The sequence below is a fragment of the Arvicanthis niloticus genome, chromosome 19 (genome assembly GCF_011762505.2).
Source record: "Arvicanthis niloticus isolate mArvNil1 chromosome 19, mArvNil1.pat.X, whole genome shotgun sequence".
Lineage (NCBI taxonomy): Eukaryota > Metazoa > Chordata > Mammalia > Rodentia > Muridae > Arvicanthis > Arvicanthis niloticus.
Window position 1 is genome coordinate 9,130,721 of NC_047676.1, and position 25,855 is coordinate 9,156,575.

The window sequence follows — 25,855 nt, forward strand, 5'->3', positions numbered from 1 at the left end:
CTCCTTTCCCCCAAAACAGAGTGACTAAAATGTATGAGAGGTGGTGGGAATGTCCTTGATTCCTATATACACAAGTGGAATCTGTAGGCATACATACCTACCTACCCATCTCTGTATGCATGCATTCTTGTAAATGCACAGAACATTACTCGGTAGCCTTCTGCTGTGACAGAGGACTGACTCATTTGTTTTGAATTGCTAGGGAAGAAGGGTTTACAGTAAAATCGACACTCTAAGAGTCAATATTCTACTTTGCCCATCCAGGTTAAAAATCTAAAATTCTATCTTCTGACATGGCCAATAACAACTGTCCTGATGACAGTGGCATGGCCTTGTGACCATCACTCAGGTTGTTTTCTCTTTGTTTTGGAGAAGCAAAGGAATAGAGTTTTGAAACAGTCTCTGCCGGTTTTCTTTTTTGTATATATACATTTACATTTTCTACCCTTTCTCTTTGCTACTGGGTCATTGGGTACCTACTGCATTTCTTCTGGGTGCATCTTTGTTCCTGGTTATAAGGTGATAACATTGCACTTTCTAATTCATGTCTGCAATCTAAAGAAAAGTCCAGTGGTCATAGTTCTCCAAACTTTATCCAGCTTTCTGGGATTGTTAGCTCAACTCCCTTAAGTTCCTTCCTCTCTTCCTTACCAATCTCTACCTTATTGATAATAGAACATTTAGTAAACATCCTCTGGACACACAGTGGGGAGGGAGAACTGTGCTGAGCTAATGCGCAGGCTCACATGCTGAGAGCAGCTGAGTGTGGTTGCCAAAAGTCCTGGAGAGATGTCACGTGTCCTCCATCCCTTCCACTGAATGATCCAACGTAGGAAATAATTTGAAAAATATACAGATAGCTAATTTTTAAAACCCTCCAATTTTATCTCTCTAATTAAGTACTCAGACTATACCCAGGTAACTACCTCGGTTACCCCAAGATAGAGACCAGTAAGAAACACCGAATATTCCACATTGCAGGCAGATACTCTGGACCCAAGTGGCACTACTGAGCATTGCTAAACCTAGGCACTGGGAAAACCATCATTCTACTTTGACTCATCTCTATCAGCTTTACATAAAAGAGCAAGCCATAGGCTGAGGAGATGGCTCAGTAAGTAAAGGTACTTGCTTTAATCCTGAGGACCAAAGTTCAATCTCTGGGATCAATATGGTGGAAGGTCTGAGAATCTAAATTTGCAAGATGCTGTCTAACCTCCACATATGTGCTCTCTCTCTCTCTCTCTCTCTCTCTCTCTCTCTCACACACACACACACACATTCATAAAGAGAGAGAGAGAGAGAGAGAGAGAGAGAGAGAGAGAGAGAGAGAGATAGGGAGACAGAGGGAGATGAAAATATAAAAAAGTGTGTCAACATCAAATGATGAGCCATACAATGTGACCCTCTAAGAATGGGCCTGGGAATAAAATGGGTAACAAATATCTTATTGATAACCCAAGAGTCAAATACTTTACTAATACCCTAAGAGTCAAAACTGATAGCTGTGTATGGAGAAGACGTGCGGACAGAGGATGCTAGGGTTAAGCACTAGTGTTTGAGCACTTCTGCTAACCCAAGCACAGGCCAGTCCATAGAGCACAAGGGAAAAGGGAAAAAGTGTGTCTTGGCTTCAGTTGTTCAGGGCCTCAGGGGCCAGAACACACTCCCTTCTAAAGAAGAGTAGTCGGTGCTCAGCAAGCCCTTCCAGCTTAATGAATGGTTGCCTTGTGATACTGACTGTAAGCTGAGCTCAGACGTGGTGCACTGCTTTGCATAACAATTCTATTTCCTCTGGATACCTTTGAATGTTTTCTCTTTATGACTAGTTTTGAGAAATTTGATTACAAGGTTCTTTGTATAGGTGCCTGTCTTTGTAGATGGAGTTTCCTAACTTACTTGATATATAAATTTATAGTTTTCATTACATATGAAAAGACCCACTTTATTCAACTATTCTCTACTCTCTCCCTTGCTCTCTCCTTTATGTGGGGAATCATCACATACTTACTACAGCTATGTCTCCATCGTTTTTACTTCTCTATGTGTTTCATTTTCAGTAGTTTCCTATACAGTCCTCAAGTCCACTGGTTTTTTTCCCTTTTGCATTATTTAGTTTTCTTTTGATTCTCTTCTCTGCAGTTTTAATTTTAGACATCACTTTCAGGAGGACTCCAGAGGCTTGATTTAGGTATTCTACCTATCCCCCATAATGTTTAGAACCACAAGATACAGAGAATTTAAGCTAAAACCTTTACATTCAAAATCCTGTAGTACTCAAGACATTTCTCCACTTTGTAAATGTCCTAAGGACATGAGAATTTCCCAAGGAACATGAAAAATGATAAAAAAAAAAAGCATATTGATGAATACAATAACTTAAAATCATTTCTTATGGGCTGGAGAGATGGTTCAAAGGTTAAGAGCACTGACTGTTCTTCCAGAGGTCCTGAGTTCAATTCCCAGCTACCACATAGTGGCTCACAACCATCTGTAATGGGGTCTGATGCCCTCTTCTGGTGTGTCTCAAGACAACTACGGTCTTCTCATGTGCATAAAATAATAAATCTAAAAAAAAAAAGAATAAAATTGTATCTTATGATGATATGTGTGATTTGCTACCATCTAAATTGTCATATTTCAGAACCCTGTTTCTCAAGCTTGTCCAGTTCATGCACTGAGGAATGGAAGCTGTAAGGAGGCAGTGGGTGTGTGAGCGCTCCTGATCTCACAGAGAGACAACTGTTTGGTTTATTCCACTTCCTAACACTTTTGCATCCAGTGCCCAGATATCTCTGCATGCTGCAGAGCAAGGCAGTTACAGCAATCTCTGTTTAAGGAGACGTCATATGGCACACAGGACAGCTATAATCTGCCTAGGCTTTTATGCTCAGGAAAGATGGGGCCAGCCTAGGTTTGAACTGTGATTTGACTCAAAGCTTCTGAAACCATGAAAGCTTAGAGAACTGTAATATCTGAGGACTAGTTAAAGGAGTGGCTTCTCTTAGTATCTTCTTCTTAGGTATGGCATAGTATGTGCTGGCCTTCTGAAGCATGAGACTCTTCTTTTAAAACTTTTCTCCCAATCTCTGCTTGAAAATAAGACAACTTCATTCACACCCCTGCCCAACCAGAACTGAAACACTGGGGTGCCTCATGGGTGGACTGAAAGAATCAGTTTTGGTTATCCCTATGGTCTTCAAGAGAAGAGGTGAGCTTACCCACCCACCAGCAACCTCAAGAGCAGGTATTTCGGCTGTGCCCAGCAATGGCACAGATGAGGAAAAAGGAATTGCAGAAACTCGGGTTGCAGCAGCAGAAAGGAAGGGTGAGAGGAGGAACAGAAAGGATGGGAAAGGATGAGCAGAATGATGTGTGACCACACTGTGCTTGCTCTGTGCATCGCTGGCACTGAGATTCTGAATATTATGTGTGTCTGTGTGTCAGTGTGAACGTGTTTTTAAAGAGAATGAGTGTCAACGGGGAAAGAAGTAACCACAAACATTCCGAATCCAGGCATGGGCATTAAATGGACTGAAGTGATGCAAACCTCAAAGCTTTCTGATTTCTTTTCTTGATCTGCCCCACATGTCCTCAGCTTTCTCAGTGACCATAGTTTTTTTATTCAACAGGTTAGGCTGGGACAATGAACTGTTAGTGAATATACACATGGAATTCTTTTAAATTAAGGAGTGTCCTTTTTACCCCCCAAATGAAAGGCTACTAATTTCTTATGAAAAAAAAAATCAGTCAGGAGCAGTATCAGTTTGTAACAGCTTGGAGGGAAGAGGTCTCTTTCTGGTCCTTAAACTCATTTGCTAGCTGATTCGTTTCAGAAAAATCTATACTTTTAAAAAGCAGGGGGTTCTCAGGTCTAAGTGCCAGGAATCAACACAACACTGTTCATAGGTTCACACCGTATTTTTTTTTAAAAAGATGTTTAGATTTAGCCCCCTTGGTGATCAGTGACAATGCTTTGAAACATCAACAAATTATAATAATTCCTGAAAGAGAAGCAGGTTAGCTACCCACATAGAATTACAAGCCTTTCATAGTGCTTTCAGTGGCTGTACAATCTAGAAGACCTTTGTGTTTGCAGTGGTCTTCAAGGACACTGGAGCACCTAAGAGAAAAAAAATTAAGGGCTTTCTAAACCCAATGGCCCACTATAATTGTTTTTTTTTTTTTCTCTAACGTTCTAAAATATTTATTAGGATTGCATTTTTCAAACCTATACTTGTATCGTTTTTAAGGCTCACTCAGTCCTAATCGCAGATCGTTTTCTGTATTGCAATGAACTAGCCATACCTTCCAGGTCCCTGCAGCCAAGTTCTGCAGGGCGCCCGCTGCCCCTTCCAGCGTGTCTGGGTTTGAGCACTCAGAGAGCAGTGTGAGGTAGGGTTTGACTATGGATGGGTGCCACAGCATCTGGATCCCTTTTGGTGGTTCTGCACAGTCTGGAAGAGGTCCTACTCCATCCCACTGGTGAGAGAAAAATGAAAGAGTAAATACCTTTAACATCTTTATGCTTTGTGATACTGCCCCCTGCACAAATCACAAGTAAACACAGGAGCAGGCATTACAGTGACTGCTGAAAAGAATCAATGGAGCCGAGAGGGTCAGGGGTCTAATCACCACTAAAAACAAGAGTGCCATCCTTGAGACAGAATTTCCGATCAAGGGTGGAGGGGATTGGATCGCGTTCAGAAACGACTGCACCAAGCAGCTGAATGAGATCTGCTTTGGTAATAGTCCAGCACAACTGCCAGAGCAAGGAAGGAAACAGACGAACTGGAAGAATGCAAAGATCAAGGTCATGTATTTTACCATCAGCACATTGCAGACATTACACAGAAGTTACAGGCTGTCCTATCCAGTGCCTTCACTTATTTCACATAATTGTGATAACTTTTGCAAAACTTCGGTAAGTTATGCTTGACTTGGGCTCTGTCAGCCATCAATAAACAATTAAAATATACAAAGGAGAGAAGATTGTTACATTTGGTAGTGAACTGTAGGCGAATGTAGTCCTGGCTGTTCTAGAGCTCGCTGTGTAGATCAACGGGGCTGGCCTTGAACTCACAGAGATCTACCTACCTCTGCCTCCCAGTTACAGGGATTAAGGGCATGTACCACAACACCAGGCAGTAAATTTAGATTTTACAGCCATCCTAACAGTTAAATTTGTTTTCTACTGAATGCAAAGAATAATGAGAGGATTTTTAACTAGGCTAACTGTCCATAACTTAAAAATGAAGGCTTATATTCACAAAGAAATATGAAGTCACCATTAAAAATGATAGTCACAAGTACTGTAGCTACTTGAGCAAATGCTGGCAGTAAAAGTTAAATGAACAAAGCAAAGTAAAGACCAGTGTGGGTATTAATGTTTTATCTCAAGGAAATGTATTATAAAATCTTACAAAAACCATAAAAAGCATTAATAAACTGATACAATTCTATCACGGACATATCAAATCTTGTATCACTACTCTTCTTAAAAATAATAATATTAAGATAATTATACTAATTTTTGATCACCTAAAGCTTATCATCAGCAGAAGCCAAAGGCAGGGAGTTCAGGGTAAAACATGATATCTACTTAAAAAAATACTACTTTTAATCCTGACATAATTTACAGGATAGCAATTCCTTTCGAATTGAAGTAGAAGCTAAGCTAAGCTGTTTGGTTTAATATGTATATTAATAATTACATTAAAATAAACACAGCTGGTACATATTTAGTGTTCTTAAATACATTTTATGTACACACATATATCTGCAGATATTTCTGCAGGTGAACCAACAGGAAAATAATAGTCTATTTCAGGATCTAAGTATGTCCACTGAGTGTTTAAATTTTCATCAGAGAGAGATAAGGCTTGCTTTATATCCTAGCTACATAAAAATGGAAACCTTTGAGAGAGACTTTGAAGTTACTTAACTGTCAGAAACAGTTTGAGGAATTCTATTATTTGCCAGGCTAAAGACAAAGCACTCATGGCTCTCTCTCTCTCTCTCTCTCTCTCTCTCTCTCTCTCTCTCTCTCTCTCTCTCATGTTGTAGCTTGGTATAAGTCAAGGCTGTGACTTGGCAATGAATGATATCTCACAGATGGATACTGGCTAAACAATAAAATGCCCTTTCTAGTTAGTATGACACTCAATTTCAACTTTAGAATAAGGACACTTGAGTTTATGAGGCTTCTTGTTCTTTTTATCAAAATCTCATTTTGACTGCTTCAAGATGCCTCTGAGTCTGTGAACGGCTGCAAGCAGAAGACTTCTACACTTTATAAATACTAGGAAGTAACCCAGCCTTGCCACATGGCTCCCGGGTCTTTATTTCAAAGGGGCTTGCTGTAAAAGACAACATCCAGGAAAGAGAAGCCATCCTGTACCGTGTCTGCTCCAAGGATGAGCAGGCATGACACAGGCTTCTCACGAGTTCAGTCTGGCATATGAAGCCTATCTGATAGCACAACAAAAAACAAAGATTTCACTTGTCTTTTTTTGTTTGTTTGTTTCATTTTCTAGTTTGTCATCTCTTGGAACATTTCAGTTATCTTCCTCTCATGATGCTCTCATATCCTCAGGATTCAGAACATAAAATTTCAGCTGTGCCTGGACTAGCTTTGCCTCTGCGAGAACTAACAGGATGGCCACACATAGACGGAAGGCGTGATGGCATGCTTGCTATGGCGTGTGGCAGCTGACGTGTACAGAGGATGACAGTTGCCTTCTCTTTTTCTGGAATTCAACTGGGTCTCCTTTTCCTGACCTCTGTTCTAGAAAGCAGAATAACTGGTTAGCCCACTAGAGAGTTTTCTTCTGCTCCGATGCATGTGTCATCTATGTAAGCCTTAAATATCTTCTATTACACTCATGTCTTAACTGCTTCAAAGGGGATCTGAGGAGAGAAAAGGGCAGCTGACGTGTATGTGGAGAATCTTTGATGGTGATCAGGGGCTAGAGTTTAAAGGGGAATCTTCTTTATTTCAGAAAGTTGATGAAACCCACACATGTTAAAATTGAAGAAAAAGAACCATTTCAAAGCCAGTCAATGTAACTGACCTTTATCTGGGCGCATTCTCTGAACTTTTATTGAGCTAATCAAAGGGAGAGCATCAATTTTCCATTAAAAAACAGTTGGAAGCCTTCTTTAAGGACTACGCCAATATACGCCAATATACGTGACCTTGTTCAGCCAGTTGATCAACATAACAAGGTGTAGGTCGAGGTGCTGCGGATTTAATGGATGCAGGTGAGACTATTCTAGTAGAAAGAGCTAATTTAATACTTTCTTTAGACTTTCACACAGGATCACCATGTTCACACAATTTCCACATCTCCTCTTCCTCTAACTCTTCCCATGCCCTCCCACTTCCTCTCAAATTCACGACCCTTTCCTTCTTTCATTATTATTGTTGAATACATATGAATGAATATATTCTGTTGAGTCCTATGTGTTTAGGGCTGACTGCTTGGGATTAAATAACTAATCAGGGGTCTTGTCCTTGGGGAAGATGGATTCTCCCTCTCTCAGTAACCATTAATTGCCTGGAGCTCTTCATATAGGGGTGGTGAGACCTTATGACATTTCTTCCATCTATGTTGGATGCCAATTGGTGCTGGTCTTGTTCAGGTGACTATATTTTTGAGATTCCATAGGTATAGATGGAACCTTTGTAATATATAGTTGATACTACCTCCCAGCAGATGTTCTAGTCTCTGGTTCTTACAACCTTTCTGCTCCATTTTCCACAGTAGCCTCTAAACCCCTGAATAGGTGTAGATTTGAGCTGTAGATGTATCAGTTGAAACTGGTATCACTCAGTTGTTTGCTCTCTGTGCTTTGACAAGTTTACATTTCTGTAGTGGTCTCCATCTTCTGCGGGGAAAAAAGACCTTTCTTCTTTGGTAGTGGGTAAGAACTACACTGATCTCTGGGTACAAGGTTAAGTATTTAGAGTGAAGTTGGTTGTGCTGACCTAGGGAATGTTGGTCATATCAAATATTAAATTTAAGAATGATCACTCTTAATTAAAATTAACTTTTAAATGTTTATACGCGTACGTGCTGTGAAATGATCTGAAATTTGTAATATTTTTGTCATGAACCGTACTGCTCCTAATCATTGTAATGTAATAAAAATAGTTATGGTGACAAAAAAAAAAAAGAAATTAAACTGATTAGGAAAGAGACAGTAATAGGCTTTCCACCAGGGTCCAAGACCTCACCAGCAATAGGTAGTTGGGTGGGTTTTTAAGACCAGGTGTGAATTTTTTTCCCATTGAATAGGCTGTAACTCCTATTAGACAGTTGTTGGCTACTTACAAGATATAAATGCCATTATTTGTGTCTATCTTGCTATGCTACAAATTGTTGTGGTTCATATACTTTACAACAGGGAGGATTGCTCATTGTTTTTCTCCTTTGGCAGCTTCTTAGCCCCGTTAGATATTGTGAGAGCCAGTCCACAGACAGGGACCTTTTGGGCCAGTTCCACTGACTTCTCCAAATCCCGTGTCCAAACTGTGTGGTGTCTTCAACGATGGGGTGTGTTCTCATATCTCTATTTATAAACAGTAAATGCTGACAGGAATGCAGAAGAAGGAGAGCCATCAGTCACGGTTGTGATTGCAAACTGGGTCACCCATTATGGGAATCAGGATGGAGAATTCTCAAGAAGCTAAAAATAGATCATATGGTAATATGAAGTAGGACTAAATTGCTTTTATGGATTAGCAATGTATGTACACTATTTCTCCCTCTATTTTCTCCTTCTAGTTGTTGTCTTGAACTTAGTCATTCTGCCTGGGGTAAGATGTTATCTCAAAGTAGTTATCATTTATATGTCCCCAATTGCTAAGGATGTGAACACTTTCAAAGAGTATTTCTTACCCATTTTCACTTCTTCTTTTGTGAATTCTCTGTTCAGATCTGTATCCCAATTTTTAAAACCCAGTCATGTTTTATTGGCTTTGTTTTTTTTAAATTTGTATATTCAGAATATTAATTTCTTATCAAATGTAGAGAATTCCTCCCCACTCCCTGGGCTTCCACTTCATGTGGCAGACATTTTGTCTTCATGCTGTATAGACATTTTTAGTTTCGTGAGGTCCTGCTTGTTAATTGTTGGCTTTAATTCTTGCATAAATGGAGTTCTACTGAGAACATCATTTCATGTACACTGCTGCTTATGTTTTCTTCTGGTGCCTTCAGGTTTATCATAAAGGTCTTTGATATATTTGCAGTTGACTTTTGTGTAGGGTGACAGATAGGGGTGTAAATTTCATTCTTATGCATGTGGACACCCCATCTTCCAAGCACCATTTTGGTGAAGATGCTATCTTTTCATCAGTGAGAATTGTTTTTGTTTGTTTGTTTGGTTGGTTGGTTTTTTTGCATCTTTGTCAAATCAAATTGCTGTAGGTTTATGGATTATGTTCAGGTCTTTTATTTTTTTCTATTGATCAACATGTGCATTTTTGGTACCAGTACACTGTGATTTTTATCACTACAGCTCTACAGTGTATCATGGGATCTAGTAAGGTGATCCCTTCTGAATTGTTCATTTTGCTCAGGACTGTTTTGACTACATGGGGTCTTTTGTGTTCCATATAAATTTTAGAATTATTTTTTTTTTAATTTTAAGTGACAGGGAACAAAATCAACTTATAAAAGTCAGTAGCCATTTTATATTCCAATAAGAAATACGCCAAGAAAGAGATAATGAATGGAAAAACACTCCATTCACAATAGCTTCTCAAAAATTATTGGGCAATAGACCTAATGAAAGAGGTGAAAAACAATACAATGAAAATATCTGTCTGAAGAAAGAGATTGAGGCAGACACTAGAATAGAGAACGACCTCCTAGGGTCATGGATCGGTAGAATTAATATTGTGAAAATGAAAATTCTGTCAAAAACAATATACAGAGTCAACAGAATCCCGAATCAAAATCACCCCTCCACAGAAATGGAACAAATATCAGTGTTAATCTGTTTCTGGGAAAGGATTTATGAGCAACTGTAGGATATTTGACTCTTTAAAGTAATGGAAATATATTATCTGTAAGTTTAAATACACCATGCTTCTCATTTCTGCAAAAGTGGGGAATTGAGTGAACGAAGTGGCACTTAATTGGTTTTATGTTTGTTTGTCTGATTGTTTTGATGCTGGATTTCCTTATATTGAACAGGCTGACTGCAACTCCCTGTGTATTTCAAAATGGCCACAAATTTACAGTCACCTCCTGCTTCCCTGTCTTATGTGCTGGGATTGTAACTACCACATGTAACCCATGGCCAAATCTTTCAGCAGTCTCCAAGCGATTGCCACACAGCTAAGTCAATCTTAGAACATAGGACTCAGTTTACAAACCTTGTGCAAGCTACATTATTCACTGTATCTTCAAGACAGGTCACAAAATTATCTTAAGAGTTTGCAATGTGAAAATGTTATGAAGCCAAGAGAGAGGACCGTCTGTCTATATTATAAGGAGAAAAACTGGGAAACACTATCTTCAAATGTACAAGTACATGATAAATACGAGCTGAAAGTAACTTACTACATGTAGCAAGAGTAACTACCAGTATTCTAGAGCACAGGGCTGTAATAGTAATTGACAAGAAATAATCATGTACTTCAAAATAGCTAGTAGACATTATTTCCATCTCCCCTCCCATCAGAATCCACACCCTTGCTATTTCTTTATAGAAAATAAACATTCATGTAAGGAATAATAATAAAACAAAGTGAGATAAAATATAAACAAACAAACTGGGATAGAAGAAAACAGCAGAGTAGGGAGGTGGGCTCGGGGCTGCACATCTGGAATCCCGCAGTGGGGAGAGAAAGTGGGCGGGTAAGGAATCCCAGCGGAGCCGAAGCTCCACACTGAGTCTGAAGACACTGTGTGAAAAACATCTAGTTTTCAATAAAAGAAGAAATGTATTTAAAATTGCTTTAAAAATAGCTGGTGGAGAGGACTTTGAATGTTTCCAACACAAAGAAATGACACATGCTTCAGGACAGAAGCCTGTGCACCGTGTTGATTCAACTATTACAGCTGTCCAGATGGACCAGAGTTATCATACTGTACCCCAGAGTATGTCCAATTACCGAGGGGCAGTTAAAACTATTAACATTCTCTTTGGTTGCAATGTTCAGAGTCTATTTAAAATGTTTCTGCCATGGTCAGGTTGAAGATTGAAAGAAGTCATTTCTCCTTTCTATGAAGAGAAAGACATAACTTAGGGATAAAAAATCAGAACTCAGTAAATCCAGGTCAATATAATTTACAAGTGTACTTTGCAAATGGGGTTCTAAGGAGACTGCTGGGGTAGTTCTTTTTCTCGAGTTCCAAAGCATCTGCTGCATAGGGCGAGCGATGGACAATTTCAGGTCTTCTTTACCAGCTCCCCCTGGCTTGTCTCTCATGCCCTAATCTGTGCATTATGGACTTGCTAACAAATAAAAACCACTTATCATACTGGTAGAAGGATGCCCACTAAGGAGAAGTGTCAAAAGGACACACTAAGGAGAAGTGTCAAAAGGCTGGCCTCTTCTTCCCAAAGTGCCATAGCCTCGCTCTAGTCTCAGCTGGTTAAGTTTATGCTCTGAAAGGCCAGCCATAACAGCAGAATATATCTCTTGTTCCCAGATTTCTCTGCCAATTAACTGACAACGGCAGCCATTACATATGTGCAGGAAAAATCTACCAAAAAAAAAAATCTCAGTGAATTAAAGACTCGACAAGGCAGGGAATATGGCAAGATAAAGGGAGTGGGTTTGAAGCAACGGGGAAACTTCTGATTTTAAGATCCCAGTTTTCCTTCCCAGGGGAGTCACAGGTTGTATAATGTGGGGAGACAAAGTAAGTTAGCATTCAGTCAGAATGTTTGCACAAGCTGAGTTTGATTTAATTGGGCTGCAGCCTGGATGAAATGTCCCCGGAAGTAACAATCAAATCCCAAATGCATTCACTGCCATTGTTGTTAGGCATAGTCTGAATTGCACAAGATGATTTTATCTTCAGAGTGTTTCCTGACCACTCCCAGCCTTTGGGAGATGGAGGAGATGGGGATTTAAGAAGCCAGGAGAGAAAGGATGCCTCGTGCTATCTCTTGGGAATTTGAAAAGTGAGGGTAGCTCAGTTGTCTGAATTTCTCCAAGGGCTGTGCAGAGGCCACACTATACAGCTGAAGCCGGGCAGAGCTAACGGCTAGTCAGCTGTGTTTTCCAGGCATTGCATGTTACCCCAGCTCTGTTTATAGATAACTGGAAGAGGTTTGTTGTTGGGAGACTGGATACTTCTGCCAGGGAAGAGACAAGATAGAGGGCCTTCTTTACAAAGTATTAGGGAAAAGGCATCCTAGGATAGCCCTGTTGTTTCACCTCCTTATATGGTCCCCACCCCCACACTTCATGGGGGGTGGACACACATCCCTCTGGATGAAAGCTATGTTTCTAGGATGGCTTACCCTCAGAAGACTCATTTGTAGCCCTTTCTACATTTCTATGTTGGGAACACTGGCACAGCACTACTTCTTATCTTAAATTCTCCTGCTCCTAACTTTCCATCCTAGCCTTGGGAAAGCTAAGATCTTTTGTCTATAGAGGTTCTGTCACTGACATGTTGACATCTTTTGAAATCCCCTTGTCTCAAGTATTTGCTGAGTCAGATGGTCTTGCCCAACAGGAGAGCTGTCCCTTTGAATGGGGCAATAGGAAAGGTCTAGAAGGAGTTTGGATCCTTATGACTGGTGGAGGAGGTGCTACTGGCATCTACTGGTAGGTCCTATGGATGCTGACTAACACTAATGAGTAGGACATACCCAACACAGAGAACTATCCAGCACAAAACATTTTCAGTGCCTGGAAACCCTGGACCAATAGTCTCAGTAACAATTTTGATGGCATGGTGTAGTGAGCAGTCAGGTATTAACTAAGCAAATTAAGTCAGACATGGTTTTAGTCTGTGGACTCACTGAATGTAAAGGAGTCCTTTCAGGTGCTATTAGAAGTGATAAAGAAGAAGAAGAACTTCACGTGTGGATAGAAGCAATGGAACTGCGCAGCCGAGCTTCTCTGGAATGTGCAATGTGCTCCTTCCGGGACACTGAGTGTGGTGTCTTGTGTCAACAAGATCCTAGCATATGGTAGGGTGAGAGCCGAGTGAGACAAGGCTGCAGCCAGCAGTGGGGAGTGACAGAAAGCAGCAGATGGTTGAAAAGGAAGTGGTATTAAGCAAAATAAAATGTGGTTACTAATAAAAGAAAAATTGTCTGGGAAGGAGCAAGCAATTGTGACACCCAGACATGAATATTTAAGGCCATCAATAGTTTCATGAAGGATAGTCATTGGTGCTTGTAATGGCTATTTCTGGTTGTAAACTTGACTGTGTCTGGAATGGACTACAATCCAGAATTGGAGGGCTCACCTGTGATCCAGATCTTGAGGCTGGAAGACACAAGTTTCTGACCTGGATCTTGGCATAGAGATCTTGAGGCATAGTGACCATGAAAAGCTTAGACTCTGGCAAGGTAGTACATGCCTTTAATCCCAGGAGACTGAGGCAAGGATATCTCTGAGTTCAAGGTCAGCCTGGGACAAAGCAAGTCCCAGATCCAGGCTTGGTGGTGCACACCTTTAATCTAGGCCACACCTTCTGCTGGAGACCTACATAAGGACATTTGAAGAAGGAAGATTCACTCTTCAAATACTTGCACTTACTTGCCAGCACATCTGTTGGAACCCACTTCTACAGAAGACCAGCTGAAACAACCAGCCTCGTGGGACTGAGCAACTACGAGATTCTTGGATTTCTCATCCACAGCTGCCCATTGTCAGGTTAGTTGGACTGTAGACTGTAAGTCATCGCAATAAATTCCATCAATATACAGAGACATTTCATACGTTCTGTGACTTAGAGTACCCTGACTAATACAGTGCTTATATGTATAAAACCAAATTTATCTATTCAAATGATCAGGCATGGAGTAATTAAGCCAAATACCAGGGGCTCAGTTATTGTGTTCCAACATGAGAACTCAAGTTTGGAAATCTAGGACCCAGTGAAAAAAGCCAGGCATGGTGACATCGACTTGTAATTTCCATACTGGGGAGGCAAGGACAAAGGATGCCTGGAGCTTGCTGGCTAGCTGGTCCATCCATATGGGTGTGTGGGCTTCAGGTACAGTGAGGGACTCTGTCCACAAAAATAAGGAGAACTGAGGAACATGTGGTCTCCACATGTATGTGTAATAAACCTATATGTGAACATTTGAACAGGATCATATTTGCATATGCCACACGCATGTAAAAACATAAATATTCGTTTGGGTCTAGGTGTTCTATGGTAGAGAATAAATCTTTAGGAATTGATTAAAGATATAGATGAGATTTAACTACACAGGTTTATCAGTAAATAATTGGAAGCAACACAGATTTTCTATAAGTAAGGGCTTAGGTTAGCACACCATGGCATGAGTCCAAGATGGAACATTCAGTAGCTTTTCTGGTTTCCAGTCTAAAGGGCTATTTGTCAGGAGGGAAACGGGCTATGCTATATCAGGTGATAAGTGGCTGGCTGTAGAACAGTGGGCTTTCTCTTTCTCTCCTCATCACAGATGGGGCAAGGCAGGCAGTGGAGGAGCCACAGGAGTGCAAGCAAGAAGGGGCTTCGCTCTTTGCAGAGAGTTTATGAACAATGAGATGACTAGAGGTTCCATTATGGCTACCATGTGCAAGTATTTCTATACAACTCAAATGATGACACTTCTCTCAGAGAGATCTCCCACCAGAGCTACTTAATACTCTATTGCATCCCCCTTTATTCATCGAGGCGCTGCTGAAGGGTGATTTACACAGGATCCTGGCTGTTCTAGAAAAGCGCTATACTTCACAGCACTCCTAAAGGCCATGGAGCTGCCGTGAAGCTTTAGACCACCTGGATATCAGTGATGTGTGCAGCTTCCAGGGGCGGCCCCCATGGGAAGGAAAAGCTCGTCTTCTTTCTCTGGTTTGACCTATAGACTGAAGACGTGAAGGTCTCCCGAACCAGGAAAAGGAGTCCAGCATCCTATAGGTAAGCACTCTGGAAGATATTTAGTATCTGCCCCTGACAACTGTAGGGCGGTCATCTGCACCTGTGGGGAAGATGTGCTAGAAAAACCTCCATGTCTGCACACAGCTGATACAGTGTTATTGCACTCTGAAGGGTCAAACACAGCTATGGATAGATGCAAAATGAAAAGGATCTACAATGGTGGACACTCTCCTAGAAACTGTAATTGCAAATTGCCACAGAAGAGGATGCTGTGCATGCATGTGTATTTGTTCTTGGAGTGTACTTCTATTTTATCTACATGTGATTTACCCATGATGGGTATATATATACATGCATCCTTTAGCATTTTGGGCATCAGTTCTAGGACTCGATTCATGATCAAAATCCCTCACAAACATGGTGTAGTGTGTTCATATAACCTAGACCCAATGCTTGTTTGCTTTAAATTGTCTCTAGATATTGCATGTAAGATTGTGGACATTATGTGTACATAGCTACTATATAATATTTCAGGAATAACTGCAAGTTTGGAGCAGAATTTTTCTTAGCATTTCTCCTATAATTGGTTGCATCTGTAGGTGCAGAATCCAGAGGTGGAAACCACTTAAGATTTCGTTTCATAATCAACAATTGCTTTGTCTGAGAGGGAACAGAGGCAAATGAAATCAAATCTCTAATGTAATATTTGAGTGAGTAATAAAGTTCACAGTTTTGCCTTGAGACATTGCATGCTATTAGTATCAGATCCTCATTTTCAGGCCAACATCATACATCTGACATGTGGTGGAGTACCTGGAGGATTCAAGAATGCCAGCATCTAGGTCACGGTACTCCTTTTGTCCAATACGATCTAATACAATATTTACAAGGATGTTTTGACATACATGTACTTACTCTTCATGCATGCAAATTGTAAGTTAGACATGCATATATATCACATATATATATATATATATATATATATATATATATATATGTATGTATGTATTTGTGTGTATGCATGTGTACAGGTTTGCATGTCTGTGTCAGGTGTGTGTACATGTGTGTAGACAAGAGTATAACTTGAGGCATTGATCCTAAGGCACAGTGCATCTTTTAATTATTTTAGACAGTGTTTTTTCAACAAGGACAAACACAGAAGCAGGCTAGGGATCCCATCTCCTCATACCTAGGGCTGGGATTGGAACCACACACCACTATGCTCAGCTTATTTTACATAGACTCTAGAGAAAGAACTGAGTACCTCATTGACTAAGTCATCTTCCCAGTCCACATATTCTAAGCTCTTAACTGATGATAATGTAGAATGAGGGTTAGGTTGGATGTCTTCATAATTCTAGATGCTGATTGTCAATTTATTTATTGACATTCTATATGACAGAATTGACAATTTATATGACAGTATTTATTTAGAGGAGATGAAAACCCAGGCAAGAGTAGACAGTGGGGTATCCCATCTCACAGCTACATGGATACAAAATCTCTTCAGCAAAGAAAAAAAATTAAGTCTGGACAAATCCTGGCTGTGAACATCTACTTAAAATAAAACATCAGCCAGACCTAGAGTCACCAGAGGCCACACTTTGATGGCCATACAGTGTAATTGGTGTCAGGTGTTGGACTGCAAGTCACATATGGAAATAAGATTTACACAGGCCTTCTGTCCACTCTCTGTGGGACCCACTAATATATTCAACTTCAGACATAAGAACCAGGAGAGGAATCTAACTAAATATAAGGATGGCCAGTAGATTAGGGACCAGTGGGCATTTTTTTTTTAACATGGGGTTTGTTTGGAAGGGTGGAACTGAGGTTGAATTTGGTTGAGAGAAATCATTCTCCCACTGAAGCGGTGAAGGAATTCCTACAGGGGTTTCACAGATGAGACTTCTCCACAACTAAAGGACACCTACACACCAGCAGAATATTATCTCTTACATTGATAATGATGCAATAGATCATGCAAGCAAGACGTTCACAAGAGAAGAATCGATTGCTTTTAAAATGCTGGTCCAGAAGAATCTTGTGTGTAGCCTGATCCACTGCCTGCCAGTCATCTGAACACATAGCTGACTTTTCATCCCTTGGAGAGGTGATTCCTGGTGGCTCTTGGGACAGGGGACTTGAGCTCTAGCATATCCTGTTGCTTTTGCTTGCTTCATCTCAGCAGTCGTCTCTGTTGGCATCAGGCCCATGCTGAGTGAGACCAAGGTCTGCTTGGCTTGCAGCCAGTAGTAGGACAGTGTGGTGTGACCCTTCCACTATGACTGAGCAGAACCCATCAGGGCACTGTCACTGGGGATTTGGCCACATGCCAAGCTGAAAAACAAACCCCAAATGGCTTCTTTGTACAAAAGAGAAGACCTATTAATTTTGTCTTCTAGTTTGCCAGCTGGCCCCACTGATCTGAGATGCTAGATTGTCAGCACGATACTGCACTGTACTGGGTTGACACACTGGATAGTTGTACCAAGAAAGGGACACCAGGAACTACTGGCTTCGCAGTTTAGCCACAGGTACTGAGGAGTGTTAGCTGCAAGGGCTTTTACACACTTGTGTAAAAAGGCAAGGCACACACGTGTGATAATCAGTCCAGGCATGTTTGCACAGCAAGAACTTAATTAAATAAAATCAAGAATATAGCCTACTTTCATAGTGTACATTTTTCTGAATTATCTATATTAAGGATTTAAAAAGAAACATTTCTGAGAATTTGTCTCATAACTAAATTTGACTGGCATAACGGCATAGGTTCTTCTACGATTCAAAATACAAATGCCATTTTTTTTTTTTTTTTTTGGAGATAGCATATCACTATGTAGCATTGGCTACTCAGGAACTTGTTGCATAAACCGTCTGGCCTCAAATTCAGAGATCCACTTGCCTCTGCCTCTGGAGTGTGGGGATTAAAGGAGTGTACTACCATGGACTAAAGGTAAATATAAGGGTGGGTCCAAATGTATATGTGATGTACAAATGCAAATGTACAGAACAAAGCAGGGCCATCATTAAACAAACTGCTATGAAGTCACTGCTTTGCTTCCTGGGCAGTATCTGGCTCTTCTGGAGTGGGAGGTCTGTGTTGCGGATACGAATCCTTTGATTTTTATATAGGCCCTACCTTGCTCTGAGGTAAGGAATCATGCATTTTTATACTAATACATGAAATTCATTTCCTGGGACCTTTAGGGATTATATATTGCAGAGTTGGGGCTCAGATTCAGGATTGCATACATCCTAACATGCTTTCTACTGGTGAAAGATATCCCCACATCTTGGTTTTGTTTAGAGACAGGGCTGTTGGGATTACAGGTGTGTCCCACCAGCACCCAGCTTGACCATTACTTTTAAACGGTGTTACTAAGTGTAAGCAGGACCGGTCATCACCTTAGTCCTCACTGTATTTTTCTGGAATATTTTGCACAGACAATTATTTTATTTTTCATGGGACACACGTGTTACAAAATTTAGCAGGGTTCGTCTCTATCTTTGACATCTATACATCCCTATTTGTAGACACAAATGTTTTCTGCTGCTTCTTAAGGCTTTTATTGTGTATTTTCTCCAAACCACAAAATATTCCTTAGAAGGCCAAGTCTGTCGGGGGGTGGGGGGTGGCTGGAGCCGAGCACTTGTTCAGCATATAGGACATCTCAGACTAAAAGTGCAAGGCACAGACAGTCCTGACTTTGGGGCAATAGAGATACTAGGGTCACATGGTATCTTGACTACTATAAAGCTATATGCCTAAAACTCTCTGGATGCTTTAGGACATTTTTAAAATTTCCAGGCAGAAGGTATCTTGATGTTCTTGAGTTAGGGAAGACAACCATGCTTCCTCCTACAGAGGCCTTGGGATATCTGCATTATTCATCCTGCTACAACTTGGTAACAGTGATGAGTTAGGGCTCTGGGTCCTCCCCCTAATTCCTGTAGACTCCTTGACTCAGGTTTCCCCAAATGGTGGTCCTCATTCCCAATTCAGGCACTACAGTACATGCTCAGGGAAATCACTGCTTAGTCCAACCCCAAGAAGGCGGACTGGCCCAACAGTCATGCTCTCCCTGCAGATATCACTTCATACTACAGCTCTCTCCCTTGCAGAGAGCATGATGTCTACATATGGTTGACTGTATCCCTTTTATATCATATTCTGGAGTCACTCTGTTTCCAGTCTCTGGAACTTCACCCCTGTTTCACTTCTACCAGTCTGTAACTGCAAGAGAGTTTTCACTTTCGACTATTCAACAATATACTGAAATGGACAAAATACACTAAATAGTTTTCCAAACAAGAATAATTTTCAGTATACATCCCCATTACAATTGACATTGATTTTGGCACTTCAAAATAGTTTTATATGTATTTAGCTTGTGGTAAAAATCTAAACAAACAAACAAACAAACAAACACCTCCAAATTCCCCAAACTAGGAGATTTAAGTCTGAAGAGTCTTTGTGGACATTAGCATCCCATTGTATTTTATCTTTTGAAAGATTCAGCACAACGTTCTTCAAGCAAATACTTAGGAAAAACTGGGAGCAATGGATTGTAAACAATTTTATATTGGGTAATGGCAAAAATCATAAAATTCTATGAATGGTGTCATCATATTCAATGTTGAAGAGTTGAAACATATCATAGGGTGGGGCTTCATGTACAGTGTGAGGCCTGCAAAGTCTCCTCCCCGGTGCTTCCCAGGACAGCTCACACCTTGACACAGACTGTGACTGGGTGAGTCCCATGGAGTCCCTTCTCTTCTGGATGCTCATTTCTTAGAACCTAGTCAACCTGGATCCCCTCTGTCATCTGAGAACTTGAAGTTCATAAGAGGCACCAGGGAAGAGCTAGGATGGCTCTCTGTCAAGTCAGGGTCTTAGAAAGTGACACACAATGCCAGACTAGAGACTCTGACAAGGGTGTGGCTGCTCAAACCTTGGGGTGAAACTGGATATATGAATGGATGCAATACCAGTCTAAGTTGTCTCTGGTTAAGACTAAGGTTATTTCCAGAACTACATGGTCCATCTATGTGGTCCAGCCTTTAGGTGCTTCCCAGTACAAGTCTATGGTGGTGGGAGATTTTTCTCCTATGGACCCTTAAACTGTGGTTGATATTTCCAGGGGAAAGCAGTGTTGGTCCTGTGGTCACAGAGCCCGGTTGAAGACTGAGAGAACGCATTGTATTTTCGTAAGTTCCTGTTTTAGTTGGCTCAAGGTGAGAATGCACAGAACTGTATGTTCTGGCTCCCTGCTGTCCTAGCACGACACCAAAGGGTGAGGAGCTAGTAAAATGGCAGTATTTAAATATTTAGTGAACATCAATGAGATGCCCTTTGCACCCCCATGGTGGTGTGGGGTATTAAGTGGCTAGGTTGAGACTCACAGGGTAGTGCTTCAATCCACACAGGAAAGAGATCAGATAAACAAAGTTCTGACTTGTCACAGAGGAAAAGGTAGATCTGGGGAGCGTGTCTCAGAGTGGAAAGGCTCTGCTCCAGGCAGGGAGCGTGGCCTTTACAGAGGCAGGGCATGCAGGTCCAAGTGTTGTGGGAAATATCTGAGAAGTTCTTGCATAGCTATTATTCACAACTACAGACTTCTGATACTGAGTCCTTCCAGGAAAATTCCTGAACAAGATGTAAAGGTCATTCCTATTAATCCTTACTCTGGAGAAAACACTTTCTTTAAACTTTACTTGAAGTAAAACTATTTCCAAAATAGTTTAGAAAATGCTGTGCTGGTATCTAAACAAACATATTGGTATGCTAGCTCAGATTTAAAATTTGGTTACAGAGGAGACCATAGGCCCTGTCTCTCTTTAGCAGATACTTCCATGGGTCAGTCAAGTGATGGGCTGGCAAAACTCTCACCAATTTATGCATAATTACAGTGTCCAGGAATAGCTGGCCATGTGACATCAGTGTCCAGAGAAAGACATTGGAAGTGTGCCTGGTAAATGGAGACTTCGATGTCTGAGGAAAGGTGGACATGACTGTGCAGGGCTGAGAGTCTCAGTGTCCATTGGAAGGGTGCAGTGTCTGGAAACACAGCCTTCTCCAGTGCACACTTCCCAGCTGCTAGCAGCTCTACCATCCCTTCTAGAGGACTGTGTGTGAGGGATTTTATATCCCAGGGACCTCATGAATGGAGTGAAGGCTGTTCTAACCATCGGCCTGAGGAGAGCTGCTTTAAGGCCTTTTGCTGCACAGCAGGCAAACCTCCCTACAGGTGTCAACAGCACAGAGCATTTCATGTTGAGGAGATTTCCTTCTCAAGATGCAGTGTTCTGAACTTCCCAACATTGTGTCCCAAGACTAAACTTTTGATCTCATCCAGTTATAGCATGTGAATTCTTAACCCCACTTTCCAGGGTTAAGCAAGACAATAACCAGGCCTTTGCAACCTGCTGTCAAACACATACTGTATCTCATGCCTCCTCTGTCAACTTTCCTTCTTTCCCTCCTTTTCCTTTCCTGGGCATTCCACTACCTGCATGGCAGCCTCCTTCCCCAGCCCCAAAGAGGCATTTGCCACTCAACACAGAGGCATCAATCAGTACCTGCCTCTACCTCCAGTTTAGGAACTGGGTCATCAGAGTGTACTGGATGGCTTTTTCTTTACTTTGGAAGTTCCTATCCTGGCTGAACTGGAAGACATAAGGGAAATTTCTTAACTTCCACTATTTCAGCTGTGAAATTCCTACAGGAAAATTCTGCAGATGTGCTAATGATTTTACCATACACTGTAAATGCAGAGTCATCTATCTATCTATCTATCTATCTATCTATCTATCTATCTATCTATCTATCCCCATTTTGGCCCTGGTTTGGGCCTTGAGGACAAACCTGAGCCTGGCTCAAGTTTCTGTGGTCTTGTGGGAAAGCCTAAGCCTGGCTTGAGTTTTGAGACCTATCTCAGTCACTTCCGTATCGGGGTGACTCAGCAAGACCTGTTTGGCCCTGCCTCTGTCCCACCTTTGCTGATATAAAGCTTTGCCATTGGCCCCATCAGTCACTCCATACCTTCCATCATTGCAGTAGCTATGCAAGAACTTCTCAGATATTTTCCACCCTGCCTCCTACATCATCTTACCCACCAAAAATTCCCCTCCCTATGCTCCAAATTTATATAAGCAAGAAGCTGATGCAATAAAGTTGAGTTCTTGCTTCGATAAGACTTCCGGCTCAGTGTGTTTCTTTTGGGCATTGACACTTGCCATCCCACTCAGCCCTGGAGAGACCCGGCAGGACTGGGACCGCTCTCCTCTCACTTGGACCTGCTGGCAAGGAGCCGACTATCTATCTATCTATCTATCTATCTATCTATCTATCTATCTATCTATCCATCCATCTATCTACCAATGCAGTGTTGATAGTGTACTGAGGAAGGGGATAACTGCATGCAGTTGTGAGTGTATAGCATCACCTGATCCTGGGATTTCTTTTTCTTCTTCTTCTTGCCCCAGCACCCAGAACTCTCTGCGTCCTTGCCGTTGGCCTCCCCGCAGAGCAGCCCGTCCAGCTCGTCTGTGCCCATGTGCTGTCCCTGAGACGTTTCTGCTGCTAGCCGGTATGAGAGGTTCCTCAAGATGCACACACAGTTTTCAACGGTCTGCAGCATCCCCAAAAGAAAGAGGGAAATGGAGGAATGAATGTAAATGAATCAGCAGATGGCAAATCAGCAGACGGCTCTACCCTGGAAAGGCAGTCTAGTCTCCACGGTCACATTGTCCTCAGATTCACTTAGCTCTACTCACAGCTGTGGCAGGAAGAATCTGAGCAAGTGTAGAAGGTCCTATGATCATTTCTCACTTGAGAGACAACAATAATCAACACTAGATACTTCAACAAACACCAGTCATGGGTCGGTGAAATGAGCTTGTAAGAATTGGACACATTTGCAACTACAAGATCACAAGCCATTAACCAGTTACTCCTGCCTGGAGTTTAAGGTGCCCGAGTCATTACTATCACAGGTAGTGGACATAGTTTGGCTCTGGTTGGGGATTTTGTAGCACACCACTTACCAAGAAATATACAGTTCAGTAATGCCAGAGACCACACAAGGGAGGCTCTGAATATGGGACATACGACATTTTGTCTTGGCTTTGGTGGGAGCCCTAGCTCTGCCCAATGGCTGTGTGGCTTTGGACGCAGTGACTACCGTCTGTACCTTCTGATGGTACCTTCTGTACCTCTGTTTCTTCATTGGTAAATCAGTAATGATAAAAAGTACCAGCTTCACAGGGCTGTAGAGAGGACAGGATATGGCTACAGACAGGCTTATCACTGTCACCAGTGTGTTAAGGAGGTCATTCGAAACAGATTCCAGACTTTAAGGGAAAGACTCAGTAAAGTGCATCCTGCAAGCCAGGGCCAACCTGAGGTCTGTTTTATAATAACACTCTTGCAAACCCAGCATGCCCACATGTTGATGACCACTCCCAGCTGTTACTGAGTGACAAGTGTGTTGTGACAGAGGCTGTGTGACCCACAGAGCCCAAAGCCTTTGTCCTTTGACCTTCTGCAGAAAGTGCTTCCCTAGAAGAAAACTGACTTTATATGTATATGTGTGTGTCTACAGATTTGTGTCTGTGTGTGTGTGTGTCTTCTGTGTCTATGTGTCTGTGTGTGTGTGTCTATGTGTACCACAGCACACACATGGATGCCAGAAGACAACGTTCTGGAGAAGCTTCTGGGATCTGTGGATCAAAGTCCTGTTGCCAGCCTTGTGCAGCAAACATGTTTACTATCTAAGTTATATCACAGGGCCCCAACATTTGACCTTTTAAATTTTGTTCTGGACTTAAGAAATGGGTCAGTGGAGACTGAGGAATAAAATTCTCATCTTAAGAAAGAGAAAACTAAAAGGTGAAGAGAAAAAGACCCAAATTTTATTTTGAAAACCCTTGCACCTTGGCCACATTTCAGAAAGTCACTACATGGCTGATGAAGGCAGGAAATAGTTTCATGTTGTAGAGAGAAGCGTATGGGTGAGCCAAACTCTGGGTAACACACTGCTGAAAGCTATTTCCCTCTGGTCTGGGGTCAGTGTTAGAACAGGCAGAGGCCAAGGGACTGCTTCCCTCATGGACTTGGAGTCAGTAAACGGCAGCCCATGCTCTTTACCTGATTAGGGTTGTCAATGTGACTGTCATTCGGGAAAAGCGGTTCTCTGGACACACTCTGGGACCAATGCCATCCTTGGCTATTTTTTTGTCAGCTTGCCAAGGTTTCATGGCTGCTAATCCCACAGGCTTTGAGCCAATTTGATTTTCAGTTTTAAGCATCCTTTCCGCATCAGGAAGGAAGCTGACATGAAAGCAGGCAAGCACTAGACGACGCATGAAAGACAGACACATCTCTCCTTGAAAGGAAAATGTTATGGCACAAGTCAGGACAATTTTTAAATCATCTCAAACTGATTTCTCTTCCCTCAAGGACTTGGGAGAATACGCTCCATTCTCAACTGGTTGTTTATCTCCCCTGGGGCTTTACTGTTCCTCTATCAGGACAAGGAGACTAAATCTGCAGTTTTCAAGAAGTGCTTTATGTAATTACTCTGCATCTAGGGAGGTGGTGTGGGGAGAAGCTGGAGAGACACAAAGAGGGAACTTGGGAGGGTGGGAAGGAGAGGGTTCAGAGAGCAAACCCTTGCATCTTATAAGGCTTCCTGGAGCTGGATAATCTGGCTGGCGTTAGGTAGGTTCCCATCTGAACACTGTTTCTCTCAAGGGAATGTGGAAAAGAAGAGAACAAAGACCAGAGACACTAGCAGAAGGCATGTGGCGTCTGGTGGCTCTGCGTGTGACATCCATTACTGTCAACAGTGCTTTTTAGTGCTCTTCTTGTTCACCAGGGTCATCTTGACTCCTTATTTTCTATTAGAACGGGCTAATTTGTAAGTCATCTGTGGAGTGCTCTGCCATATGTTATCCATTCAATAAACTGTCCCAATTACAGGAGCAGAGCCACGAGCTTGCATGGAATCCAGACTCTTGATCATTAACTTCTCTGGCCTTAAAGAGAATGTGCGCTCATGTTTCCCTCTCCAACTTGTCATAGTGAAAGCTCAGAAGTGGCCAAGCCGAGGGCTGAGTGGAAAATTATGGTGCAATAATAACACGTTAAAAGTCAATGGTACAATCCAGCCAGTAAAGCTTGGTGGAGTAATTCATCATACTGGATGGGGTCCTTCAACACTCAGGGCATGTGGTTATGACAATCTTTCCTGTCACAAGCTGGGGCACTTGGGTCCAGTGTCCCACTGAGTAGGGGATAGAGAGGGCAATGGACCCTGTTCTGACATCCAGGTTGCCGTGTCCCTACTCATTAGGGACACAGCAGAGCTTCTCAGTCTAGGTTGGCGAAGCCCTCCATTTTCAATATTCTCTTTTGGGAAATAAAACATAGATATGAAAACAGATCATCTCCCAGCTATTCCGGGAGTATTAGGAGTCTGCCCAGTCAAATAGTCAGACAATGATGCTTATGCCACAGAACATGTTGGTGCCTAAGCCACGTCTTCGGAGATGAGAGCCGGGGAGCTTGGCGGGGACAGGAGGCAGTAGCTTTTATTTTTATTCACCTGCAAGGTCCAGATAGTGGGAAAGCTGTTTGGTGTCCATCAGACTAACGGGCTTAGCATTTCCACACCTCAGCCTTTTGCCGGGTGAATATTAAAACGATCAGCATTGCTGTGACAGTGAGCTATTTACATGGGCTCCTTTATAACGCACGTGACTATTACACTAACAGGCCCCTGTAGATACTCAAG

The 25,855-nt window shown here is 41.8% G+C and overlaps 1 protein-coding gene across 1 annotated transcript in view; it reads right to left on the reverse strand.

Annotated features, from left to right (window-relative positions):
* Ctnnd2 (catenin delta 2) overlaps nt 1-25,855 on the reverse strand; it is an 804,610-nt gene that overhangs the window by 104,345 nt on the left and 674,410 nt on the right. The window contains 2 exon segments of the mRNA XM_076916393.1: nt 4,309-4,482; nt 22,505-22,690. Of these exon segments, the coding sequence (XP_076772508.1) occupies nt 4,309-4,482; nt 22,505-22,690 (360 nt within the window).